General features: G+C 42.2%; 2 protein-coding genes across 2 annotated transcripts in view; one reads left to right on the top strand and one right to left on the bottom strand.

The window, feature by feature from the left end:
- LTK (leukocyte receptor tyrosine kinase) overlaps positions 1 to 6,493 on the top strand; it is a 95,196-nt gene extending 88,703 nt beyond the window's left edge. Inside the window, exons 27-30 of the mRNA XM_032187995.1 lie at positions 459 to 560; positions 2,048 to 2,182; positions 2,543 to 2,633; positions 3,352 to 6,493. Coding sequence (XP_032043886.1) covers positions 459 to 560; positions 2,048 to 2,182; positions 2,543 to 2,633; positions 3,352 to 4,128 — 1,105 coding nt within the window. The 3' untranslated portion in view covers positions 4,129 to 6,493. The remainder of the gene's footprint in view (positions 1 to 458; positions 561 to 2,047; positions 2,183 to 2,542; positions 2,634 to 3,351) is intronic.
- A 2,570-nt stretch (positions 6,494 to 9,063) lies between these two features.
- Positions 9,064 to 22,056, bottom strand: part of ITPKA (inositol-trisphosphate 3-kinase A) — a 38,907-nt gene continuing 25,914 nt past the window's right edge. Inside the window, exons 3-7 of the mRNA XM_032187994.1 lie at positions 21,719 to 21,932; positions 19,821 to 20,025; positions 15,174 to 15,275; positions 14,056 to 14,127; positions 9,064 to 13,369 (exon numbers count right to left, since the gene is read on the bottom strand). Of these exons, the coding sequence (XP_032043885.1) occupies positions 13,166 to 13,369; positions 14,056 to 14,127; positions 15,174 to 15,275; positions 19,821 to 20,025; positions 21,719 to 21,932 (797 nt within the window). The 3' untranslated portion in view covers positions 9,064 to 13,165. The remainder of the gene's footprint in view (positions 13,370 to 14,055; positions 14,128 to 15,173; positions 15,276 to 19,820; positions 20,026 to 21,718; positions 21,933 to 22,056) is intronic.

The following is a 22,056-nucleotide window of genomic DNA, read 5'->3' as shown; positions in this document are numbered from 1 at the left end:
ATTAATACATTTATACCTACTGGCCAATGCACTTCTATTGGTTTATTCCAGACTGAGCCATAGAGAACACTGCAAACACATGTGGTGGCTAAACTAAACACAGGCAAATTTATTGGACAGCTGACCACATGTCATCTTAAACTAATAAATAAATAAATAAATCCATAATTCTAAATTTATGATGTCAAGAAGATTTGCTGTATCAATGCCCTGTGCAAAGCATCAGGAAATTTGATTTCTTCAGCTATGAACCTACAATATCCTCAGTCTCCACCCCAGCTGCAGCCATGGTATAAAATGCTGCTCAGAAGTACTATTTGTGTTGATGTCTCTTTCTCATTTGGCCCATGTTGCTGCAGCCACTCTCTCCAGCTCCTGTTGCTGTGGTGATAGGATCTTTTATACATCTCAGCCCTTTCAGACTGTGTGACATTCTGCATGTATTTAATCTTTTCCAGAGCAAGTTACTATCGCAAAGGAGGAAGAGCTATGCTTCCTGTCAAGTGGATGCCACCAGAAGCTTTTCTAGAGGGTATTTTCACCTCCAAGACTGACACCTGGTAAGAAATGTCTATTATTGAACTCTGCTACTCACTGATAAGGGTCCAGATATTTACTGCTTAAGAAAAAATGTCTGTTCAACAGGAACCCTTAAAGATATCAGAATTTCCCATGTCCTAAAAAGAAAAAAGAAAAAAAAGATATCTTCCCTCTGCACTAAGTATGGCTAAAAAATTCCATGTGAGAATTTAAAAATCTAATGTAAATGGAGGGCACAACAAACAGCCATAGGTAAATGCAGAGTGTCATAGAAGGGTAATCAAGAAGTACAAAGAGAAGAAAGTTTAGAGTCCCAAGAAGTCTCAGTTAAAATTTCAGACAAATGCATAAAATATAGGCCAATACCATCACATGCTTCCCTCTGCTGTTAGTATCTGCCACTCAAGTTTTTATTGGTGGCAAGGCCCACTCATGCCTCTTGTATACTCTCTATACCATGCAGCATTACTCTTTTGTATCATTTTTTTTCTGTTATATATAAAGTGACAGCAGATCTAAGTAGAAGTCTTTGCTGGTTGCTGGGGAAACAATATTTATATACTGACTCCTCATGCAACCTGATCTTTCTTTAAAATGAGCTCCCCCTCAACAGTGACACATTCATGCCAAGGTGCTGGCGATGGAAGTTTTCCAGTTGCTTAAGAACGCCTCTCTTCCTTTACAGTAGATTCTTCAATATACTGAACTGAGACATTACCTTAAATGCCACACTGACCCAGTTTCCTGAAGTTGCTGGTGATGCCAGAAGACAAGGGATTGTGTATCAGAATATAACTGTGAGCAGCCAGTACTAAATATTTTGAAGGAAGGTGCTACAGTTCCTGTAATAGGCTGTTAGAAGCAATGTGCATGTACTGACAATTTCATCCACCTTTGCAGCAAATACTGACTTGTAAAATTCTGTCCCTACTGAAGTCCTTGCAGAACCCTCTTAACTTCCCTGGGTCTAAACTGTAAGTTATTTTCTGTGGCACTGCCTAACTGACCTGTAGATGTGGAGGAAAACAACAAACAAACAAACAAACAGAGGAGAGCTACGATACCATAACATAAAAAATAGATACTGCTGCCTTTCAACTTGGTCTTGGAGGACTCTGACTCTTGTTTTTATTCCTGAGCACCCTCTCCCCAGACACTGATTTAAACATCTTAAGTCTTTCAAAGTAAGGTAAGAATCTCCATGCCAAATGTAACTTCTTTTCAGTTACACCATACAAAGGGTTGTGGCATTTTCTGTTCTAGAAATAACAAATGCAGCAGAAAGAGCAACTTCAGAATTATTGAAATATGCTGAAACCTCTGCAAAGCTGCTTTTGGAGCTTGAGCATGGGTTTTGATCATTTTTTTTATATCAAGGTTGGCTTGTAATCATGTTAATTGCATGTTACTATGGTTGTCCTACAGCTTCTAAAGGTTGTTGCTGTCATTTTACTTTGTGGAGTACAAATGAAACCTAATTGGTACTGTTGGCTGGTTTCTGACATAGGTCCTTCGGTGTGCTGCTCTGGGAGATCTTCTCTCTGGGCTACATGCCCTATCCTTGCAAAACCAACCAGGAAGTGCTGGAGTTTGTCACCAGTGGAGGAAGAATGGACCCACCAAAGAACTGTCCAGGGCCAGTGTAAGTATTTCCTCACTCCCTCAAGTTAAGGGATAGTGGATACCAAACAGGTTAGAAGGCAGCCAGACACCTTCGGTCAGGGAGTGGTGATTGCCCCAGCTACTACTCAGGTATTACTGCACATCTCTTGAGCCACTGCCTCTTGTACACAACTTAGAACACTGCAGGATTTGCATAAGTAGTGGTCCCCTAATGACTTGGGATCCAAGGACACAGAAATGATGTATCTACTTTTGCTTTCCTCCCTAGAGCCATGTGCTGAGTGCTGTTCTTCTGGACCCATGATCACTTCATACTGAAACACATTTTTCATAATTATCTTTCTTAACTGATACTTTTCTATTCCTCCTTCATTTTAAGGTACCGGATCATGACACAGTGCTGGCAGCACAGCCCAGAGTACCGGCCAAACTTCTCCACCATCCTGGAAAGAATCAAGTATTGCACACAGGTATTGGCCCATGGTGGACATATGGATGATAACCCACAGAGTGCCAGGCACCCAAAGACACCAGTATTAGCTCACTAAAACAAGATTATGACTCCTGACAGACCGATCTAATTGCTTTCCCACCTGTGATGGTGCTATTGGCTCACCTGCTCTTTTCATTTATGTTTTAATGTATCCTAGCTCTCCCATCTACAATGCATCCAAAATGAATGTATACTGTAGCAAGTGGCTAGTTCCAGCTCTCAGCTTGTTCAGGAGCAAAATGTCCTTCATTTTGTGACGGAAAGGTACTCATGTCTTTCAAGGTCCATATTCTGACCTTGTCTAGTGCTGCTTGAAAGCCATGGCTGAACTGGTACGGGGGTGAGGGGGAGATGGCACAGTGAGTTCACCATCTGGTAGCATTTTACAGCTAGACTCCTGGATCCAACCTGCCAGAGAACAATACAGACCTGGTGACCCCCAGCCTAGCTGCTGATTTCAATAAAGTACAGCTGCTGTTCAAAGGAAGCACATAAACAAGAGAGCATTTTTGCATGTCCTAACAGCACGCAGCAAGCTTATATGATGTGCAGTAATACTGACCAAACCTGATGTCAGTCTCTGTCAGAAGTTGTTTTTTTTGTTCTCACAGCTATTTCTCTGAAAATGCAGGTGTGTCAGTCACCCTGAAGGTGCTCAAATGGTAACACTTTTTGTGCAATCCTCTCTCCTCTAGGACCCTGATGTGATCAACACCGAGCTGCCCGTGGAGTGCAGCCCAGCACCAGAGGATGAAGGGAGCACGGTCATGCGCCCAAACATTTCCAGTGGGATGGTGCCCCTGTTGGTGAGCCCTTCTCTCACACCTCAGACAACACCTAAAATGCTGGACTCCCACCATGCCGGGCACAAACTTGTACAGTGTCCACAAGAGCTACTGGTGGAGAACCTGAGCAACCGGACTGCTCGAGGACCCAGCCTGCCATGCCTCAGTGATTTCAACAGTGGGTCCTGGATCCAGCAGACTTCAAACCAGAAGTTAGAACTCAGCAATCCACCAACCCACAGACTGAAGAACAAAACAAAAAACCTTTGGAACCCAACCTATGGATCATGGGTGCTAGAGAACATCTGTCACTTGAGCCCCACCTCCAAGCTGAAAGCAACTCCAGAGCGAGAAGATTCAGGCTTTGATGGGAACTGCAGCTCTTCTCCTAGTTCTCGGGCATCTCCAGCATCTCCAAGTCGAAGCAACTGCCCTCACTTGGATATCGGTGGGATTGAACTGGTGAAACTCCAGACTTTCCCCTGTGGCAATGTAAATTATGCCTACGATGATCTGTGCTATAGCACTGACCACCAGCCATCAGTTTTGGCAGGGGTCAGAGCAGCTGTGCTAAGGAGCTCCAGTCTGCGTACAGATGAGAAGCCTTTGTATAAAACAGAGAAAATAGCAAGAGAGAGGGACTCTGGTCTGTCTTTGTCAGATGACCTGAATGTTACACCAGTATAACAGAAAAGATTCTTCCAAAGATCAGGGAACATGCGTGTCAGGAAGAGCGAACTTGAACTGCTTCCTATTTTACTTACTTCCTCCATTTAATTTCTTTCAGATGGGTGATGTTTCAACATCAGCAATGATCTGCTTCTTTCTTCTACCTGCCAGATTCCCAAATCACTAAGGACAGTTGCATTTCTATCTCTGTCCATCAAGAGTGTTCCACTGGACCAGCTTAGCTATGGAGGACAAACGGCATTGCTGCTTTGATTCAGAATACAACACCTAATGGAAGAATTCCTCCTCAATCTGCTCAGGTGAAAAGAAACAGACCTATCATCCAACCACAGTGTTTGGATGAAACAATGACCAACAGAGGTTGCCCTTCTGTCTGACTTATGAAACCAAAAACGCATGCTGTGCCAGCAGCAACCACCGTGCAAAGGCTTCTATATTCCCTAGAGCTTTTTGCCATCCTGATGACTTGCTAATGATGCTCATGCAGCAACAGGGATGTAAATAAATAGCAGCTACATTTGCATCTGTTTCATTAGCAGACCATGTGGAAAAACATGAAGCTACTGCTCAAATTGGAAGCAGCAGGAAGAATGAAAAAAAAATCCAGGATCCTCTGAGCATGTGTTTTGAAATCAAGCGATGAAGAGGAAAATACATTTACTATTAAAAAAAAATAGTTGGAGTTGATGGCATCCATTTGAATAGTGAAGAAAATATGCTGTTTACCTCATGGTGTTGAGTTCTTCACAGCTCCTGGTGTGGAAGGGGCAGGTGGTTTTCCAAGAAAGGGTGAGCTGCATGGGATGATGAAAAATGACTGTCATTATCTTTAATGGACTTTTCTTGGGATGAACTTCATTTTTGTAAGTACTTCAATATACAGCAGTAATTTCCTGTGCTATGTTGATAAGCATTAAGCTGAAGTTCTAGGGTAACTGAGCAGTGTTTGGCAGGCTGGAGTTGTAATCCGTACACCTCTGAGGTAGGAACTGGGGTAATGCAAGGGGGTGGGGGTAGAGTGAAGGGGAACCCATTTAGTGCAAGCACTACCTTACAGTGCTCCTTCCACAGCAAGACAGAATAGCTCAACCACTTGAGAAAGCTAAAGCCATGCCTTGGCTTCGCACACCTGAGCAGATTGTCATTTCTTCTAGCCTTTGACTTGCTGGTTAAGGTAGCTGTTGTTTGTTCTGAAGAGAGATGATTTCTAAGGCTTTCTTCTGCTGTTTAGGGTCTAAACTGATGTTTACTGGTTAATGCCTGCAGAACAAGGAGACTGAAAAAGTAAATCATTTTGTTTAAGCCAGAACAGTCTCAGAAGCATTTTGTCCTCATCCCACTCCTGAAGGTTGCACTACCAACTTGCGATGGCAAATTACATGCTGCCTTCACAGGTAATCAAGTTGTATACCACAATGTCAGTTGTAGACTGTCTTGCTCTCTTCTGAGGGAAGAGGTGCCCTGGTGCAGGCGTCATGTGTGGTGATAGCTGTATGCACGGTCTGAAGATGAAGATTAGCAGGAGTTTGCTTTGACCACAGATTTCATGTGCTCTGCATCATTCGGGGGTGGTCACTGTAGATGTGTGGTACAGAACAGCACAGAGTGAAGTCTGAATCCACCTCTTGTCAGTGAAGTGCACACCTTCAGCTCAGGTTTCATGCTTTGTCTGGCTTTGTATTTGCTCCTAGCTTCCTATAGTTCTATACATACCTCTGGCTTTAGAATGAGTAGTTTTGTATACTCTCATTTCCAGATCTGATTGGTGATGATGGTACCCTTTTAACAATGACTGTATGGTATGGAAAAAATCCCCAATCCATGTTGTGAAGTGACGGGTGGCCAGGGCAGCTACTTACCCTTTTGGCTCATTGCCTGTCCTGTCTTAATGGCCAGAAGCTGCTACAACCAGGCTAGATGAGGCAGAGTTAGCAGGAAATTTGCGTACTCATTCTTTCCCCCTGCAGAGGCTAACATTTTTGGTTGTATCTCAGGAAGGCCACCTCTGCAACCTGCTTGTCAAGAATAAATAGACCTAATTTTAGCTAGTTGGATTAACACCAGCTCATCTTCAACAACCTTACCTTTCGGTTTATGTTAGCCACGTGGTTTGGGCTGTAGTTGTTTTTCACCCAAGGGTGAGCCATCAAACTCACCAACTGTTGTGAGTGGGCACCAGCAACTCGGGCCCTTTCTCCCTGCGTATGAGATAAGACTGCAGCAGAGCGCAGTGGTCCTAGCTCAGCCGCAATGGATGTGACTTGAGATCGCTTTCCAGCACTTGTTTGTAACAGGCTCTGCTCTGAGCAGAGCACTGGTGGCCGTGACCATGCTTTTGCAGATGAGTGGCAACTCTGCTTTGAGTTCTATGGACTTGTTTAGAAGTCATAGGAAGTTGAGAATTGTACCACCTTTTCTTCCTGTAGACTTTTTATAAGGTAGCAGGCAATAGACATTTCTTAAACGTTTATGTGGAAATTATTATACAATAACCCTAGGATTCCAGCAGGAAGCAGGTAAGATCCCTGCTCCACATGGTTACCCACCTTGAGCTACCATTGTTTTCTCCATACGCAGAATTTGCTTCAACTTAATTGAATTTAGAAAGGCAAACAGTGATAAAATGAGGTAAGATATTGAAAAATTAAGTGAGAAGATAGTAAAGCTGGAACTACAGTTTTTCTACTATTCACCAATGTGAATAGTAGATGTGCAAGATTTGTGTCACTCTCCTAATTTTACTCATAAAACTTGAGTTTGTCAGTCCAGCACTTTAGACAACATACATGTTTTTACTGAATAGTTGAGTTAATGTGCTTAATTACAGGAAGAACAGAGAAAAAGCTGTGCTGAGCCACAATAAAACTCCATCAAGCCCAGTACGTTATCTCTGAGACTGACCAACAGTGGGGGTGTTGAAGGGCAACTGTAAATGTATAATGAGCGTGTAGTGATTATTTCCTACACGTACTTTTCTGGTTTACAACAGCATGCAGCTCAGGGATGTACTGAGTCAGATGCAATGTCCTGCAACAAGACAGAACATCGATCTTCACGTACTAAATGGGCACTGAACGAAATAGCTGGGAATTTTAGAAGAAATTACATTAGCAACCTGCATTTTTATATGCTCTAAACTCCCTCAAATGGAAATAAAGGTACACAAACTTTGGTCAGTATAGTTGCCATGAACCTTTGACCCGTAACAGTTTTTCTGTATCTGATCTCTTAGCTACTTTATAAAAACCCTCACAATAATGATTTTTAATGAAGATAGTGAAGGAAATAATAACATTGCTCCTACAGAGATGCTGAAATGCAATATGCTGTCCAAACCATATTATACTACAGCCTTCAATTCCTACAATTCTGAGACTGACTGTTCATACAATCACAGATTTTATAGTGTCCAAATTCTACCATTTCAAAACACCATTTGCTTCAAATTGTTTTTTTAGGAGACACACCTAGTGCATAATGAATGAGCTGAATCCATATTGTCAAGGTTAGTGTAGATTACTTTTTCAATTGAAAGCAAAAAACAATTTTGTTTCCTAGAGAAGTGACGTGAGCTGTCGACTGGGATTAACCCGTACTCCATATGAGAAGTCTTCCAACAGTTCCCCACTAGAGAATCAGCCATCTATAGGAATATAGTATTTTTTTCTTCCTGTTGGGTGTCTGTGTTTTAACATACTCTATCTAACAGTTTATTTTTAGGTGTGTGTATGTATAGGTGTTTTTTTCTTTTGGATGTTAGTACTTTATGTTGCTTCATACAGCCTCATATCTACTACCTTTTAAAGAGGACTGTATAAGGAAAAAGATGAAATAATACTGCAAATTTCAATTTGCCTTTCTCTTTGCACATTTGTTGATACTCTTGCTTCCCATTTCTTTAGCTTTTTTTCTCATCTACTTCAAGTGTTTTGCATCTTCATTTTCCCTTTAAGCAGACAGAACTTTTAACTGTGCACAGATTTAAGGTGTCCCACTTGTTCATACCCTTTTCCTGAGGTACACGTAAGTTCTCTCCTAATTTCCTAATAGTGCACAACTGCCCAAGACAGCTTCACAAGTATAATTAAATAGTCACAGGCTTTTCCAAGTGTAACTTATTCCACCTCCAAGACCCTTCCCCTCCTTACCTGAAAGAGAAGAGAACTGCTGGGAGTCCGGTCTTCCCCAAAGTATTTGCATCTCCTCAGCTGTGTCAGGCAGGGCTCACACTTCCGCAGACCCTCGAGCAGCTGAGCTGTGCCAGACCCTGAAGACGCGGGGTCCTGGCTGCCTACAATTTCCAATCCGATGCAGACACCTTAGGCATGGTATCACTAACATGTCAGTCTCATCACATGACATTTTCACTGAAATGAACTGGTTTTGATTTGTTATTACCTCTGAACAATGCCGTACTTCTTGACAACTTACCTTTTTGGGTGACTACTGTACACAGGTAGATGACAAGCCTGCTTCTATGCAACTTAAAGTTGGACAAATGTACACTTTATATTTGCAACACAAAATAAAGAGAGACTAGTGGTGACTACTTGTTTCCCTCTATGTTAAATACACTTTGCACACAGGTGAGAGAACCCAGTCTTGCTGAGAAATGTTGCCAGTCCAGGAGGACTGACTCCAGGAACAGAGCACTGCTTGCTCCTTGCTGCCACACAAGACCACCCTGTGGAAACAAATGCCCTGAGTGTGCAAAGTGCTTTTTGCCGCATTATTTTTAAATATACTGGAGGAATGGGATTCTTGAGACAGAACTTACCTCCATGGAAGCTGTCAAACGGAGTGTGGACAGGGCTCTGAAGCACATGTTCCAAATGGCATTGGGAACCAAGTTCCAACGTTAGCTTCTAAAGGTCTTAGAACCGGTTTTGTTTTAGGAAATATTAGATGCTAAAGACTAGAAGCAGTCTTTGCCCTTTTTTTCCTTCAGTCTCATTTATTTATTAGCATACACACTTCAGAGTAACAAACAGTCAATACAGTCAATGTCAAAAGTGACCATGGTCAGCATTGCATTGTAGTGTTCAGAACAGATGCACTGTGGATGATACAGGCCATTTGATCTCAGTACCATAACAAATAATAACAACAGCAATACAAAAAAATAAAAAATAGCAAGAGCCCTCTGAGATACTTAAGGGTTTGGTCCAACTCCCATCAAAATCTTTCCCTATCACAGGAACTGGATCAGATGGTAAGTGAATATTCCACATGTATTAAATAAAGAGGGATTTATCTTGTATCACTTTGGTTAAATTTAATCCAAATTTATATCTGGGGGAACCTTACTTAACACCTATCATTTAAAAACTTATCTGATGTATTTGTTTGTTTATTTCTATACTGCACCTTCCTCCAAAGAATCTCACAGCATCTTGCAAGCAATAATGAAATACAGCCTCACACCATTCCTGTGAGGTAAGTACATACTATTCCCATCTGTAAAATGGGAACAAAACTGAGACCTAGGATAGTTATCCAAGGCCAAAAAGCAAGTCATTGTCGAAGCTGGGGCAGAGAAGTCCTAGTGCTAGATTCACACAGGCATGCAGCAGCTACAGTACTGAACATCTGAAGTACTGAGCATCTAACTAGTGAGTTTAATGACCTTGGTGCCTAACTCAGAGGTTAGCTGCTCAGCACCAAGGTGCCTATGGACCAGCATATCTTACCATGCTGTGGAAACGCATGTGATTTCAGTGTCTCCAGAGTGAGGCAACACCTCAGCAGAAGCATTAAAGAACTGTGTTCTAGACTTGTATGTGAGCAAGTGCCTTGGTTGTCATGCATCAGCTCTTATACAGTAAATGCCTGTGCAAAGGCACCATGTTGACCCTCCCATAAATACAATCTTGTTCAAGGCAACTTACCCCATAGTAAAAGAAAGCTATGCTGCTTCCTCACAGTAGCACATGCGTGTACACACTGGGACTTCTGCTGTGAATCAAGGTATCTAACTTACCCTGCGATAATTTGCTCATAGGCACCTAGCCTCCAGCCCCTGAGAGCTCCAGTCCTCATTTGCAGCCCTACACTTGGCATTTGCTAATGAAAAGCTTCCTCCTTTTTGCTTTTCCTGTAACAGCAGCAGAATGTTAGATTGTGGTTTCTTCCTTTCTAACCCTTTGACAAGCCAAAGGGCCCTTTCAAAACAAACTTGCTAAAACTATTTAGCATCTAGAATGGGTTTCCAGAGCAGGGACTGCTATAGCAGAGGTTTTCTATTTTCCTGACCTCTCCAACTACTGCACAGCAATAAAGCACTTGCCATGTTTTCCCCCAAGACTATATACTGCAAACCATCCTTTGAGGTGCTAGCAGCAGTCAGTTTTTTTGGAGCTACTGGTACCATACTGCTTCTACTTCTCTTTTAAAACTGCACATTAATTCTAAAAGTTTGTCTCAAAGACCCAAGTAGCATTTGAGCATCAACTTTTACGTTCTACATCCTCCTCCCACACCCCACCCCCAAAAATACGTTGTACTGGTACAAAAGGTTCACACATGTGATAACAAAAAAAGAAAGAATTCATCTCTAAAGGGTAATTAGGCAGACCACTAATGAATTGTATCACCTTAACAGTCTCATGTCTAACTTCTCTAGTTTTTTTTTTCCCTCTCTGAAATTGCAGTCTTATACACAAGGTCTTGTTATTAAAGTCCTCTCCTGTAAGACCCATTTACCTCCTTTTCCCTTTAAGTATTGCTAACTGATGGTTTGTTTACCTATTGACTGCAGGAAAGGAGGAAGTTTGTTGTTTTGTTTTGTTTTTTAATTAAGCGTATGAAAGTCATCACAGATTGATTTGTCATCTCATAGCAATTTCAAAGTTAGGAGGCATCTGGAATGCTAATATGCGTGCTTGCTATCGAAGGCTCACCACAACTTTAAAAAAAAAAAATGCATTAACTCTTTGAAACAGCTAATAAAAAACCTGAAAAAGTGGAAAATTCATTAGCATACTATCATGAAAATAAACCCAAGATGGACTCTGGGAGGCCACAGAAGAAACTTGTATTTGCAGTGAACTGCCAAAATTATCTGTTTCAAACAATTTCTGTTTAAGGATGCAATGTCTCCATGCCTCACTATTTCCTACAGTATACCCACTTTATGCCCTCTAACTTTCAGGCCACAATCAAGATCGAGTTTTAATACTGCCGTTTTGTTTAGAGGTGATGAAAAAGGTATTAGAGCTGATCGCTTACTACAGTAGTGTGCTATCTAAAGTAACTCTTTTGTGTTGTTTTTTTAATTTTTTTTAGAAATTCTTTTAGGCCCTTCAATTTTAATTATAAATGTTATAGCTGCATTTCATTCCAGAGCTGGACTGTACAGGTGTGTTTTCTTTTTTATGCTCACAGTCATGAATTACTTGAAATAGCAGTTTCCCAAAGCATGGAGTTACCTTCATATATCCTAAAGTTCTTGGAATCGCATCCGAGGACAGGACACTGGCAAGAGAGAGCAATTTCTGATCAATATGCATTACCAGCTTAAGATGTTAACAGGGAATTAATCAAATACTAATATAAGTCTTGTCCTCATTTTGGAAACTGCATTATCATATTATTTATTCATATTACTTATACTAAAACCTGGAATGTGAGTGAACAGGTGAATACTGATAGTATTTATACTGCTAGTATTTAAAAAACTGTTCAAGTGGCTAGAGGCAACCAACAGCAATGGTAGGTGAAGCCATTAAAAGAAAATGCATCATTTCAGTATTTCTGGATTTTAATCTAAACACTGAGGTTGTGCCTGGGCCACAGTGAAAAAAAACTAAGCACAAGTGGCCCTGTGATTCCAGACAGGGATTAGGGGATGTGATGCATTGACATTCCTCCTCCCAAACTGCCCTGAGTTAACAGCTGATACCTTGGAGAAAGGATGCCTGGGAATTGTCATTAGTGTAATGCTGTGAATGCAGAAACATTACCTTCCTGATCACTGCTCCAGTCTGTGCACTTACGTGACAGCATCATACTTGGGAACAGGAACATGGCCAAGAAGTCACCTCTTTCATGTGCATTAGAAGACAGTCAAACTATGATCTGAAGGGATCACAGTGGTTGCTGGCTACTAGTGCGTGCAGGTGTGTGCATGTGTAAGGGTTTTACCTTAAAAATAAACAGCCTTGAAAAAAAACCTTGGTTCCCCAGTCTGTGTGCCAGAGTGTTATTACTGATTTTCAGAACTGCAGTTCAGCCACAAGAGGCCAAACTTGCCAAGCTAGGCACTTTTCCAGCAGCCCACCCAGTCTGAAAGTCAAATGTTTTTGGAGACAACAGTCTGCTATTCTCTCCCTAGAGTATCTGTAATCTCCTGAGAGGCTACATAAAAAGCAAGGCTGTTCTTGGACAGAAGTGAATTGAGGCTAGGGTGGGGAGAGGACTGATCGACAGCAGTTACCACATCCAGCCACTACAAACTGTTGTCTCCCTTTGCTCCAGGTTTCTTCTGATTATCACCAATCTCTACCTTGTGCACACCTATAACACAATGCAGCAGCTGTTGTTGGTCCAACCTATAGTATACACAAGAGCAAGGAGACTTGGAATTAGGGGAAAAAACACTCCTGCTGGTTTCAATACTATGCAGTTCCCTGAAAAAATGTTATTCCTACCCTGAATCCCCAGTCACTTGCTCTTGTTTACTAAGAGGTAATCTGGAGTCCCACCTGTTTGCCAGAAATCAGAATCATTCTGGTTTACCATACAGACCTCTTGACTCATGCTGGTATGATTCCTGAGTATGGAGACCTTGATTCTCTGAAGACCAGCCAGAAGTCAGGCTGGTGCGATACAGACCAATCTGGAGTTAGTTACTTAGGTTCACAGAGGGCTGATGCAAACGTCATTTTGATAACTAACTGCTGGGCTCTGGAAGCAGTTCCCTCTGCACTGTGATGATCTCAGGAGTTTGGAGGGAGTTAAAGAGGTTTCCTTCCAAGTGATTCCAGTAGAGCAGAAAGTTACAAAGCAGCCCTGTAAGTTTTGTGCCACTCTCAACTCATCTTTCAGTGATGCTCTCCAAGATGCGAATCAAATTGTCCAATCCCAACAGGTACCCATCCTCCCTATTGCCTTCTTGCCAGGGGATCCTGTGATCCAGTGTCTGCCCATCAGGGAGAAGGGTGGTCTTCCCAAAATCAATCAGCCACACATTCGCATTCCCACTGCCATCGTGTACAAAAAGTAGTGAGCTTCCAACGACCTGGAAGGCAGATTGAGATGATGTGGTTAAAAACACATCTTTATGTCCCCCCTGACACTTACGCTTCCAAGAAGACAACCTCCTCAGGTGACCTTCTCACCTGGGACCCATCAGACTTTGGGGCTGCACTGCTTGTACATTGACAATTTGCATGCCCCATTTGCATAACAAAATTGATCAGTAACATAAACAGGCACCTTGGTGGCAAAAAGGAGCCAGTAGACAGAGGGGAGAAAAGCAGTTTGCCAGCTCACTTGGCAGCAGATCTCAATTTGAGCGATTCAGCAAAAGCCAGTAACTACTTTCAAAGAAAGACCATGACCTATGATTAATAAAATTGCCTCCAGTGACAAGTGGAAATCAGCAAGGTAAAATACAGCATTCCCACTGGAACATACTGAAATTAGAGAAACCACAGGAAACTGGCACTAATAAACCATTCCCAACTGTGGCACAGAGCTCTAAGTGCTGGGATGTTATAAAGTTGGAGGATTTATTATTCCTCAACGGGTTTAGTCTTCTGTATCGTTGTGATGGAAGCTTTGAGGTACCTGTACTGTTAACACAGATTAGTTTTCTTCTACTACAAACTCCTTCCTAGTAATGCAGGGGCTATTCTGAAGTACATCTGAATGGTAAAATGAAGCAGCAATGCACCTTAACGGAGCATTACACTCACTGCGCACCTCATGTCGCTTGAAGAAGTCCGAGGATTCAAGAATGATATGAATTTCCTGCAGACGCTTGAGGTATTTTTTCTGGAGGAAGAGGAGAGAAAAATATATAAACAGTTAGGGAGAGAATGAATGAGGATACCCTGCTCATGAGAATCAATATAATGAAGAGATCACACTAATTTTAGGCTAGAAGTCCTTTAAAACAGAGCCACCATTTGAAAGTCGATCTGAAAATACACTTCAATAGGCTTCCATAGTGAAAGACCAGAATAGAGTTCCTCTGCTGCATCAATTACACCAAATGTACTTATCTGTCTTGCTTTGGATGCATGGATACATCACCTGGATGCAGAGCAGACTTTTTTTTAAAAAAAAAAAAAAAAAAAAGAGAAGTTTCAAGCAATGAAAAATCTTTCAACCTACCATAGTGAGAGAGAAGGAGCTCCAAACATATTGGGGGGGAGGGGAGGGAATATGGGGGAATACTCAATGCATAAAGCTCTAGCATGCATTATTAATGGTGCCCTGCATTACCAAGCCTGCTGCTCCTGAGTCTTCCCTCTTAATGACATCTACATCACAGCAAAACACTGTGACAACCCTTGAAGTTCTGAAGACAGGAGACACGTTATGCCATCTACAACACGCCTGCTGTGCTTCCCTTGAAAAACCATGAACTCCTGAATACACAAATTGCTCTTTGAGGCAAGCCTCACACATTGGAGCACTGCCAGCCACCAGTCTCACTTCCTGTCCCCATGCTCTGTTTTTATCTCTTCTAAACTGAATTCCCAAGTCACGAGCTCTTCTAACGCCCCAGTACTTGCTTGGACAGCATTGTCCTTCTGATGTATTTCACACTCAGGGTGGAGACTGGTGGCAAGCCACACGCTAGCTTTTCTGACTGTTTGGTAGCATGAGGAACCCGAGGTTGGCATGGCAAGAGCTGCCAGGATGGGCCTCAGCCAACCACATCTCCATGCCCAGTCTATCCGCTGAGAGGGACTAAAAGTCCAATCACTTTCCTCTTTGGTAGTTTAATCCATTTTGCTCATATCAATGCAATTATGGCCATCACGCAAGTTGAATTGATCAAAGATTAGTCAACCTGAAGAGTTCAGACTCACCAGAATAGTTGTGTTGCCCTCAATGAATTCCACAAAAACTTGGAGAACTTGCTCCTGTGTCTTTGTAGTTTTGAAGTTTGTGTTACATGTTCCATCTGCCTTCTGCACAAAAACACAGAGACAGTTTTTACTACACATATCACTCCTCTCATCAGTCAATCCTCTTGAACCATCAGCAGCAAAGCTCTCACTAACCAGATGAAAGTAAGTAGTCAAACAGGAAGAGAGAAAATAAAGCAGGTGGAAGAGAAAAGATACAAAAGCTGATTGGACAACATTAAATGGCACTTCATTTCCTGTTGAGTGCAGTTTAAAAAAAAAAAAAAAAAAAGACAGAACCAAACAACTCATGATACTACCAGCCTGCAGGAGGGTTTTCCTCACATCTCAGTAGTAGCAGTAGCAGTGCAAAGTTCAATGGGGCAAACCACAGTGACCTCTTTAGTTGTCTGCTCAGCTAGCTATCTAGCTTGGTGTAGCCAAACCCCGGCTGGGAGGTGCATGGGGACATTTTCAAACCCAGTTTTACTTATTTTTTTTCCTCGTCTATTTAGTTGGGTTTTGTTGTTTTTGTTTTTCAGTGTAGAAACCAAAGAACTGTGGTTAAGACTCGGTTCCTTTGCACATTAATATGACCTAGAAGTCACAAAAATCGAAAGCAGGCTCTAGACAAGAACAACTCAAGATTTGCAATGGAAGCAGTGATACAAATGCTAGAAGCGATGAGGCAGGTGTGTGAATTTTGGCAAAGAACTGTGTGTGAGCATGCCTGTACCTGGCTAGGTCCTGGAGAAATTCAGAGTATTTTTATGCTAACAGTACAGCTCAATACAGAAGCATCCTGCTACTGAAAAAAGAACCAAGTCTGTGTGTGTGCTGGCAGTGGCCAGTTTGTGCTTGTGAGGCTACATGTACCTAAGAGCAGCACGTGAGTCTGAGACATCTGTCAACACAGACTGTGTGAGTATGCACTTCTCCAAGAACATGCCTTGTGTCGAAAGACACTAATACAAGCTTTAGGACATGCATGTAAAATACTGTAATTATTGCAGCTGGTAGCCCCTACCCACCAAAAGTCTGCAAAATTATCAAATTATATTATTCTCTGTTGTATCAGTCCAATGCAATCCACAATAATTCCATAATCACTCATAATCCCTCATAGTTTCCATAATTCCATTATAGGAGTAAATTAATAGGTCATCAAAATACGCTCCCTTCTACATGTTAAGAGTTGCTGCACCAAAACTAGTTAAATTCAGCTCTGGTCTCAGCAGGTGAAATATTATTTATTCCACAGCAGAACTGGGACCTCTAGTACATATGTTAAAAAAAAATCCAATAGTACTAAATTTCCAGATTTATCATGCAAAGAATGAACTGTCTGAATGGCAAAGCCATGCAGAACAGCCTCCCACCTACCAGACATTTTAGCAGGAGAATAAACAGAATTTTATTCCAAGGCTGTGGGCCAGATACAAGTGTGGCATGTCAGCCTGATGAGATGTGTAAGTTATGCAAGAGAAGTTCAGCAGGTAGGCAGTACCAGTTAGGAGCCATCTGATCTGATGTACGGTAATACTCAACAGAACATAGAAATTTGGAGGTTAGTCTGATGTCTCGTATCTCTTCTCAAGAGTAAGGTTATTTTAAAAATAATCTCTCTGCATGCCCTAAATCCTAGAGCAAAGTCTGGAAGAGCTGCTGTGGTTTCCCTTCTATTCCTGTATTGTTGTATTGTGTGTGTGTGTTTTTTTTTTAAATGGATATACTAGTTGCTTCCTTCCTTGTTGTTTAGAAATACTTTTTCTGTTGCTTTGAGTGGTTGGCAGGAAACATAATCTCTGCCTGTCTTTTCTTGCTGTAAACATAAACCCTGGCTTGGAACTGCACCATCCCTCATATTCTGTATGAGGCCTTTGCAACAGCTCAGGGTGTACATGACCCCCAGGAGGTGCTTGCCCAACTTGCTCCCTGAAGCCTTGCCTTTGTCAGCTCCCACAGGTACATCCCTGCACGGCGGAGCACGCTGCTGCACAGCCCAGCTGGGGGCTGCCTGCAGCTCTTCACACCAGATGTGGCAGTGACAAGGCTGGCAGGACAGCAGGTCTGGCTGCTCCGCAGGATATCGCTGCCTATCTTAGCCTGTGCGGTATTGCTCAGATTACTCTGCAGACTTCCCTTAAAGGGCTCTTTGTTAAAGTTGTGACCTAAATGGATTTCACAAAGATTAATGAATCAAATCTGATGTCCTTCTGGGAAAAGGGCTATCCTGGCTGACATCTAAAGGAGTGATACCAAAGGGAGAAGTAATTTCCAAAACTACACAGAGATTCACTGACAGAATGGGAGGCAAGAACCCCTGATTCTCAGCCCCATGCATCTCTGCTCCTCAAAATTATTAGTTTACTGTTGTAGAGACAGTGCTTGTGAGACCAAGCCTTCAGGTAGTCCCTTTAAGAGGAAACCTGCATTCTGAATCTCATTTACAGGGAGCCACTTCATGGAAGAGCTTCTGTACTTTTACCTTCTTTGCTTCTGCTTCTTACCCCAGCAGCCACAGGGCAGGAATATTCTTGAACAACCACTCAACGTATCTGCTGACCTAACTCCAGGAATTATCAGTGTACTCAGGGAGAACAGCCCCTTTTTCCCATGAACCAGTCACTGGCATTACAGATCCTTAAAGGCTTTCCTTTCAAAATGGGGACGTCCACAGCAGAGCTTTGCTGCTCTGCAAATATACAGAACGGGATGTACAGTTCAGCTCCCGTGAAACAGTGCTGGGAGTACTGACTAGCTGTGTTGCTTGAACAACAACTGTTACCACTTCTCCACATACAAAAATAGGAGAATGATGCCTACATCCCTCGTGACAGCACAGAAAGACAGACAAAAAGTTAATGCACTGGAGTACTCCAAAGTATTTCTTGTGCTTAAAACAGGATTAAGTATTTGTGCCCTGTTTTACACAGTTCCAGCACTGTCTCAACAGAGGGAAATACCATGCAGTCTGTGTGCCAAGTGCTCCTCCCCACCTCTGACAGACAGCCAAATCACAAAGAACAAGACAGGAGGTTTTACTGGAGCTCCCTTATACTCCCTTAGCTCAGTCACTCTTCAGAACTCAACATAAATACGTCTACACTGATCAAAGATCTTCTGAACATATGCAAAAGGTCCTGAGATCATCTGGGTTTCTGATTTCATCACAGAGTGCATCGAAGGGCTGAAGTGGTACAGGATTAAAATAGGTACCATGATACATCATGAGATGGCTAAAGGGTAAGACAGAAAGAGTGTTGGCTGAACTAGAGCCAGATCATCTCCACCCAGACAGTTCCCGCATGAGAATGCCTGTGTCTAACAGTCAGGAGTGGGTGGCACAGTGTACAGGGGGCCAGCACAGCATGAGCTGGAAGCACTAGTTCCTGTATCACAGCAGGAGAATCTGTGAATGAGGAAGGGAAAAGACAACACAGGGAAGCAGAGAAGAAAGGGGTGGTTAAAGAGCCTCTGCTCTGCTCATGAGCCTCACCTTCTTTTAACTCTCTTTTTCCTACGTGCTTGAACAAAGAAACAGAAGCAAAACTAATTCAAATATCACTTACTGCATCCAAACACAGCTAAATTAAACATATATGCTGACAGTGGGCACAGCTGTGCTCTGATAACCACCCTGAAATCACACAGGGTAACCCAGACTAACATCTTCACAGCCATTGCCATGGGCCTCAGCTAGCAAGCATTCATCCAGGGCTGAGGCGGGTTTGGGCAGCCCTCACCCTGCCCCGTGCTGCTACAGGAATCCCGCTATCAGAACCCAAGCACAGGCTAGCTGTGACAGACCCATGCAAGCAGAAGGCACTTCTGTTACATCCAAGTAACTTTGTGAGGTTGCTGATATTCTAAGTGTAGGTCCTAAGGGCTTCTGGATAGGTACCTGCTATTGCCACGGGGCACGACAAATATAAAGAATTAATGGGTAGGAAAGAACATGGCAAAGGCTCTTCTGTGTCTGTAAGGCAGTATCCTAGGAATGGTCTAGGGGCACAAACTCATCCATTAAGAACAACAGAAGGATTTTGTTGATGGATAAATTTTATCTCTGTTTTTTTCTTCTGGCTTTATTTCAGTCCATCAATACTGGACAATGTCATGTACTTAAAAGTTAAAGGGGTTTCCTCTATCCTAAGAATATCTAGCTAATGTTTTAACATGCCTTGCAAATAAGCATAACTGGAACAAAGCCTCCTTACTGTGATTCACTTGGAATAAATACGCATATTTCTAGACTAAAAAAAATATTACATGAGGAGAGGCAGTTACTTAATCAGTTCTGAATTCTTCCTTACAAGTTTGATTGTCCTTGTATATACACTGTGTACCTGCATGGCTTCTTCCTGCAACTTCTCTGTGGTTGAGCCAAGCATGGCTGATACACATTTGATGCTCAACGTCCTTGACACTACTCTGTTACAATTACAATTGATGCTTTAAAGCCACAAAACATTGAACTCTGTGGATTCAATTAATGCATTTTTATGTAATCCTTAGGAAAACCCAGCTACTGATGCACACTCGTGTTTTAATTAATCAACATATCAAAGTTCAGTCACCAAGAACAGGCAAAAGGATAATTATTACCTTAATCCCTTCGATTCTGAAGCCCAGGTTGGCACTAGAGCTGATTGTTTCCCTCCACTGCATGTATCGGGGCTTGGTGACAGCATGCTGGGCATTCTCCTCAGCTGTGGGAGCAAGAGGATCCACTTCAATCATTTTCTTGTACATGTCCTTACGCAGCTTTGGTTTCTCACGGGCTTTAGTCAGCTCCTCTTCCAGGTATGTCCTGCAAAAACATCACATCCCAACAAAGCTGCAATGACTTTCAAACCTTTCTTTTTATAGCTTGTAATAAACTGGCCTCAGGAGAGGTCAGCCAGAGAAGTATTATCATTATCCCAGTTTTTCCTATAAGGAAACTAAAAAGCATGGACTCACGACTGCACAGGCTTCTTTACGGAAACCGTAGAGGGCATCCAGATTTGTCACTCACTTCTGTTCTAACTATACCTTTACTTACTGTTACTTGCTATTGTGATGTCCTGCTTACAGAATGGGAGAAAGCTGAAACCTATTCTGCCATGACATACAACTGTATTTTCAGAGGACAGTTAAGAGAAATGACTTGCAATGAAATCAAAAGCTAAGAGGCCTGCTGAAGTCTTACTGTCTTCTCTCTCCTTGAGAAAAACTTCAGTTATGTGCTATTTTTTCATCAGGCCTCGGAAAGCAATTAAGATTTGCAAAATGTATCAGACAGACAGACAGAATCGCTCCTCATATAGAAAAAGGGAAAGAATAAAGCAGATTATCTATCTGAGGAACTGTAGCTCCAAACACAAAGAAGCAACTAAGGAAGGAAAGGAAACTCTTTAATGAAACCCTTTAACCTGGCAGCCACTACAAAGGCACTATCCATGTTCTCAGCGTTTACTGGACTCCTAAAGCTTGCCTCTCTTCACAAAGCTTGCACTTTATGAAGTGCCTGGAGTGTGCTTTCTTCACCACGATGTAAAATAAACAGGGTTGTTTAAGAGTTGCTGTCACCCATTATCTGAGTGTCAACTACTTTGAATACAATAATGTACTACTGACAAACCTTTCTCCTCTTTCTTCTGGGTATACCAGCACTACACATTTCTAGTCTGATTTAGTAGACAGCTCACTTAAGGATCTACATCTGTCTGAAAAGGTTTATCTGCACTCCTGTAAGTTGAGTATTTCATTTATCTCAGTAACTGAGCATTTGACTTGGCACCCAAAAGATTACTACATGACAATTTCTACCTCTCTGTACCGCTACTTCAGGCTCTCAGCAGATTCCTTCTCTATTTGTCATGCTTAGATAACATTTTTGAGTTTTTCTTCTCAATCATGCATAAGGAAAAAAGAGAAGCTAAGGAAACTGAGAATCTGGAGAACAAGATGATAGCATCATGCAGATGTGAGAGCAGGGAACAACACAGTCAGTACTGGGCAAATGATAACACTTCTCTACCGAGAAGATCAGCATGACTGAAGACTCACTCAAGCTTTGGAAAAAAGCTCTCTCACTGGTAATCAGTCATTCACATTTGCAGACAGGAATTACTCTTGGTGGCATTTTTTGAGTCACTGCATACACAAAGATTAAATGAACTGGCAGTGAGCAAATCATGTCGTTTTTCCCCATGTATTTTCAGGCCATTTTAGAGAAACCTCATCCAAAATCCCTTTTGAAAATATCTTGATGTGGGTCATTTTTGAGCCTATAGGTCACTCGGTTGCCAGAATCCAGGTACAATCAGGCACCAGTAGGACATGACTCTCCTCAGGTTGTCCAAGCCAATTGCCAAACCAACAGCAGGTTGTCTGGACTGAATTTCAATGCTCTAAAACAGTTACTAAGCTCCTCCAGACAAAACACTAACACATGACCCCTCCTTTTACTTCCTTCAAATGCATTCAGGTTAGAAAGCAAATTCTCTTTCATGTCTCACCTGATCCCCATCTTACAGTCCATCACACACGGCCCTTCAAAATCAGTAAGTAGGTCATCCAACTGAATGTAGCTCTCTCCATCTCTCTCCACCACCCCATGGAAGCAAGGGACGCAGGAGCGTAGCGGGTCTTTCATCAGCCGCTCAAAACACTCCTTTTCATTCTCTGAGAAGCGTTTGAGAATCTTCCCGCTATCAGCTGCCTTGAAACTTCCTAAAAAGAAAATCAAACACATGCTGAAAAGCCTGACTTGCAAAAGGGAAAAACGCCTTCCCCCACTACTCCTGCCTCATCTACCTCAGCAGCACGACACCAGATAAAGGTTTTCCCTGAACAA

This window comes from Aythya fuligula, chromosome 5, assembly GCF_009819795.1.
Source record: "Aythya fuligula isolate bAytFul2 chromosome 5, bAytFul2.pri, whole genome shotgun sequence".
Classification (NCBI taxonomy): domain Eukaryota; kingdom Metazoa; phylum Chordata; class Aves; order Anseriformes; family Anatidae; genus Aythya; species Aythya fuligula.
The sequence above is the reverse complement of the archived record's forward strand: the minus strand, read 5'-3'. Positions and strand labels throughout refer to the sequence as shown.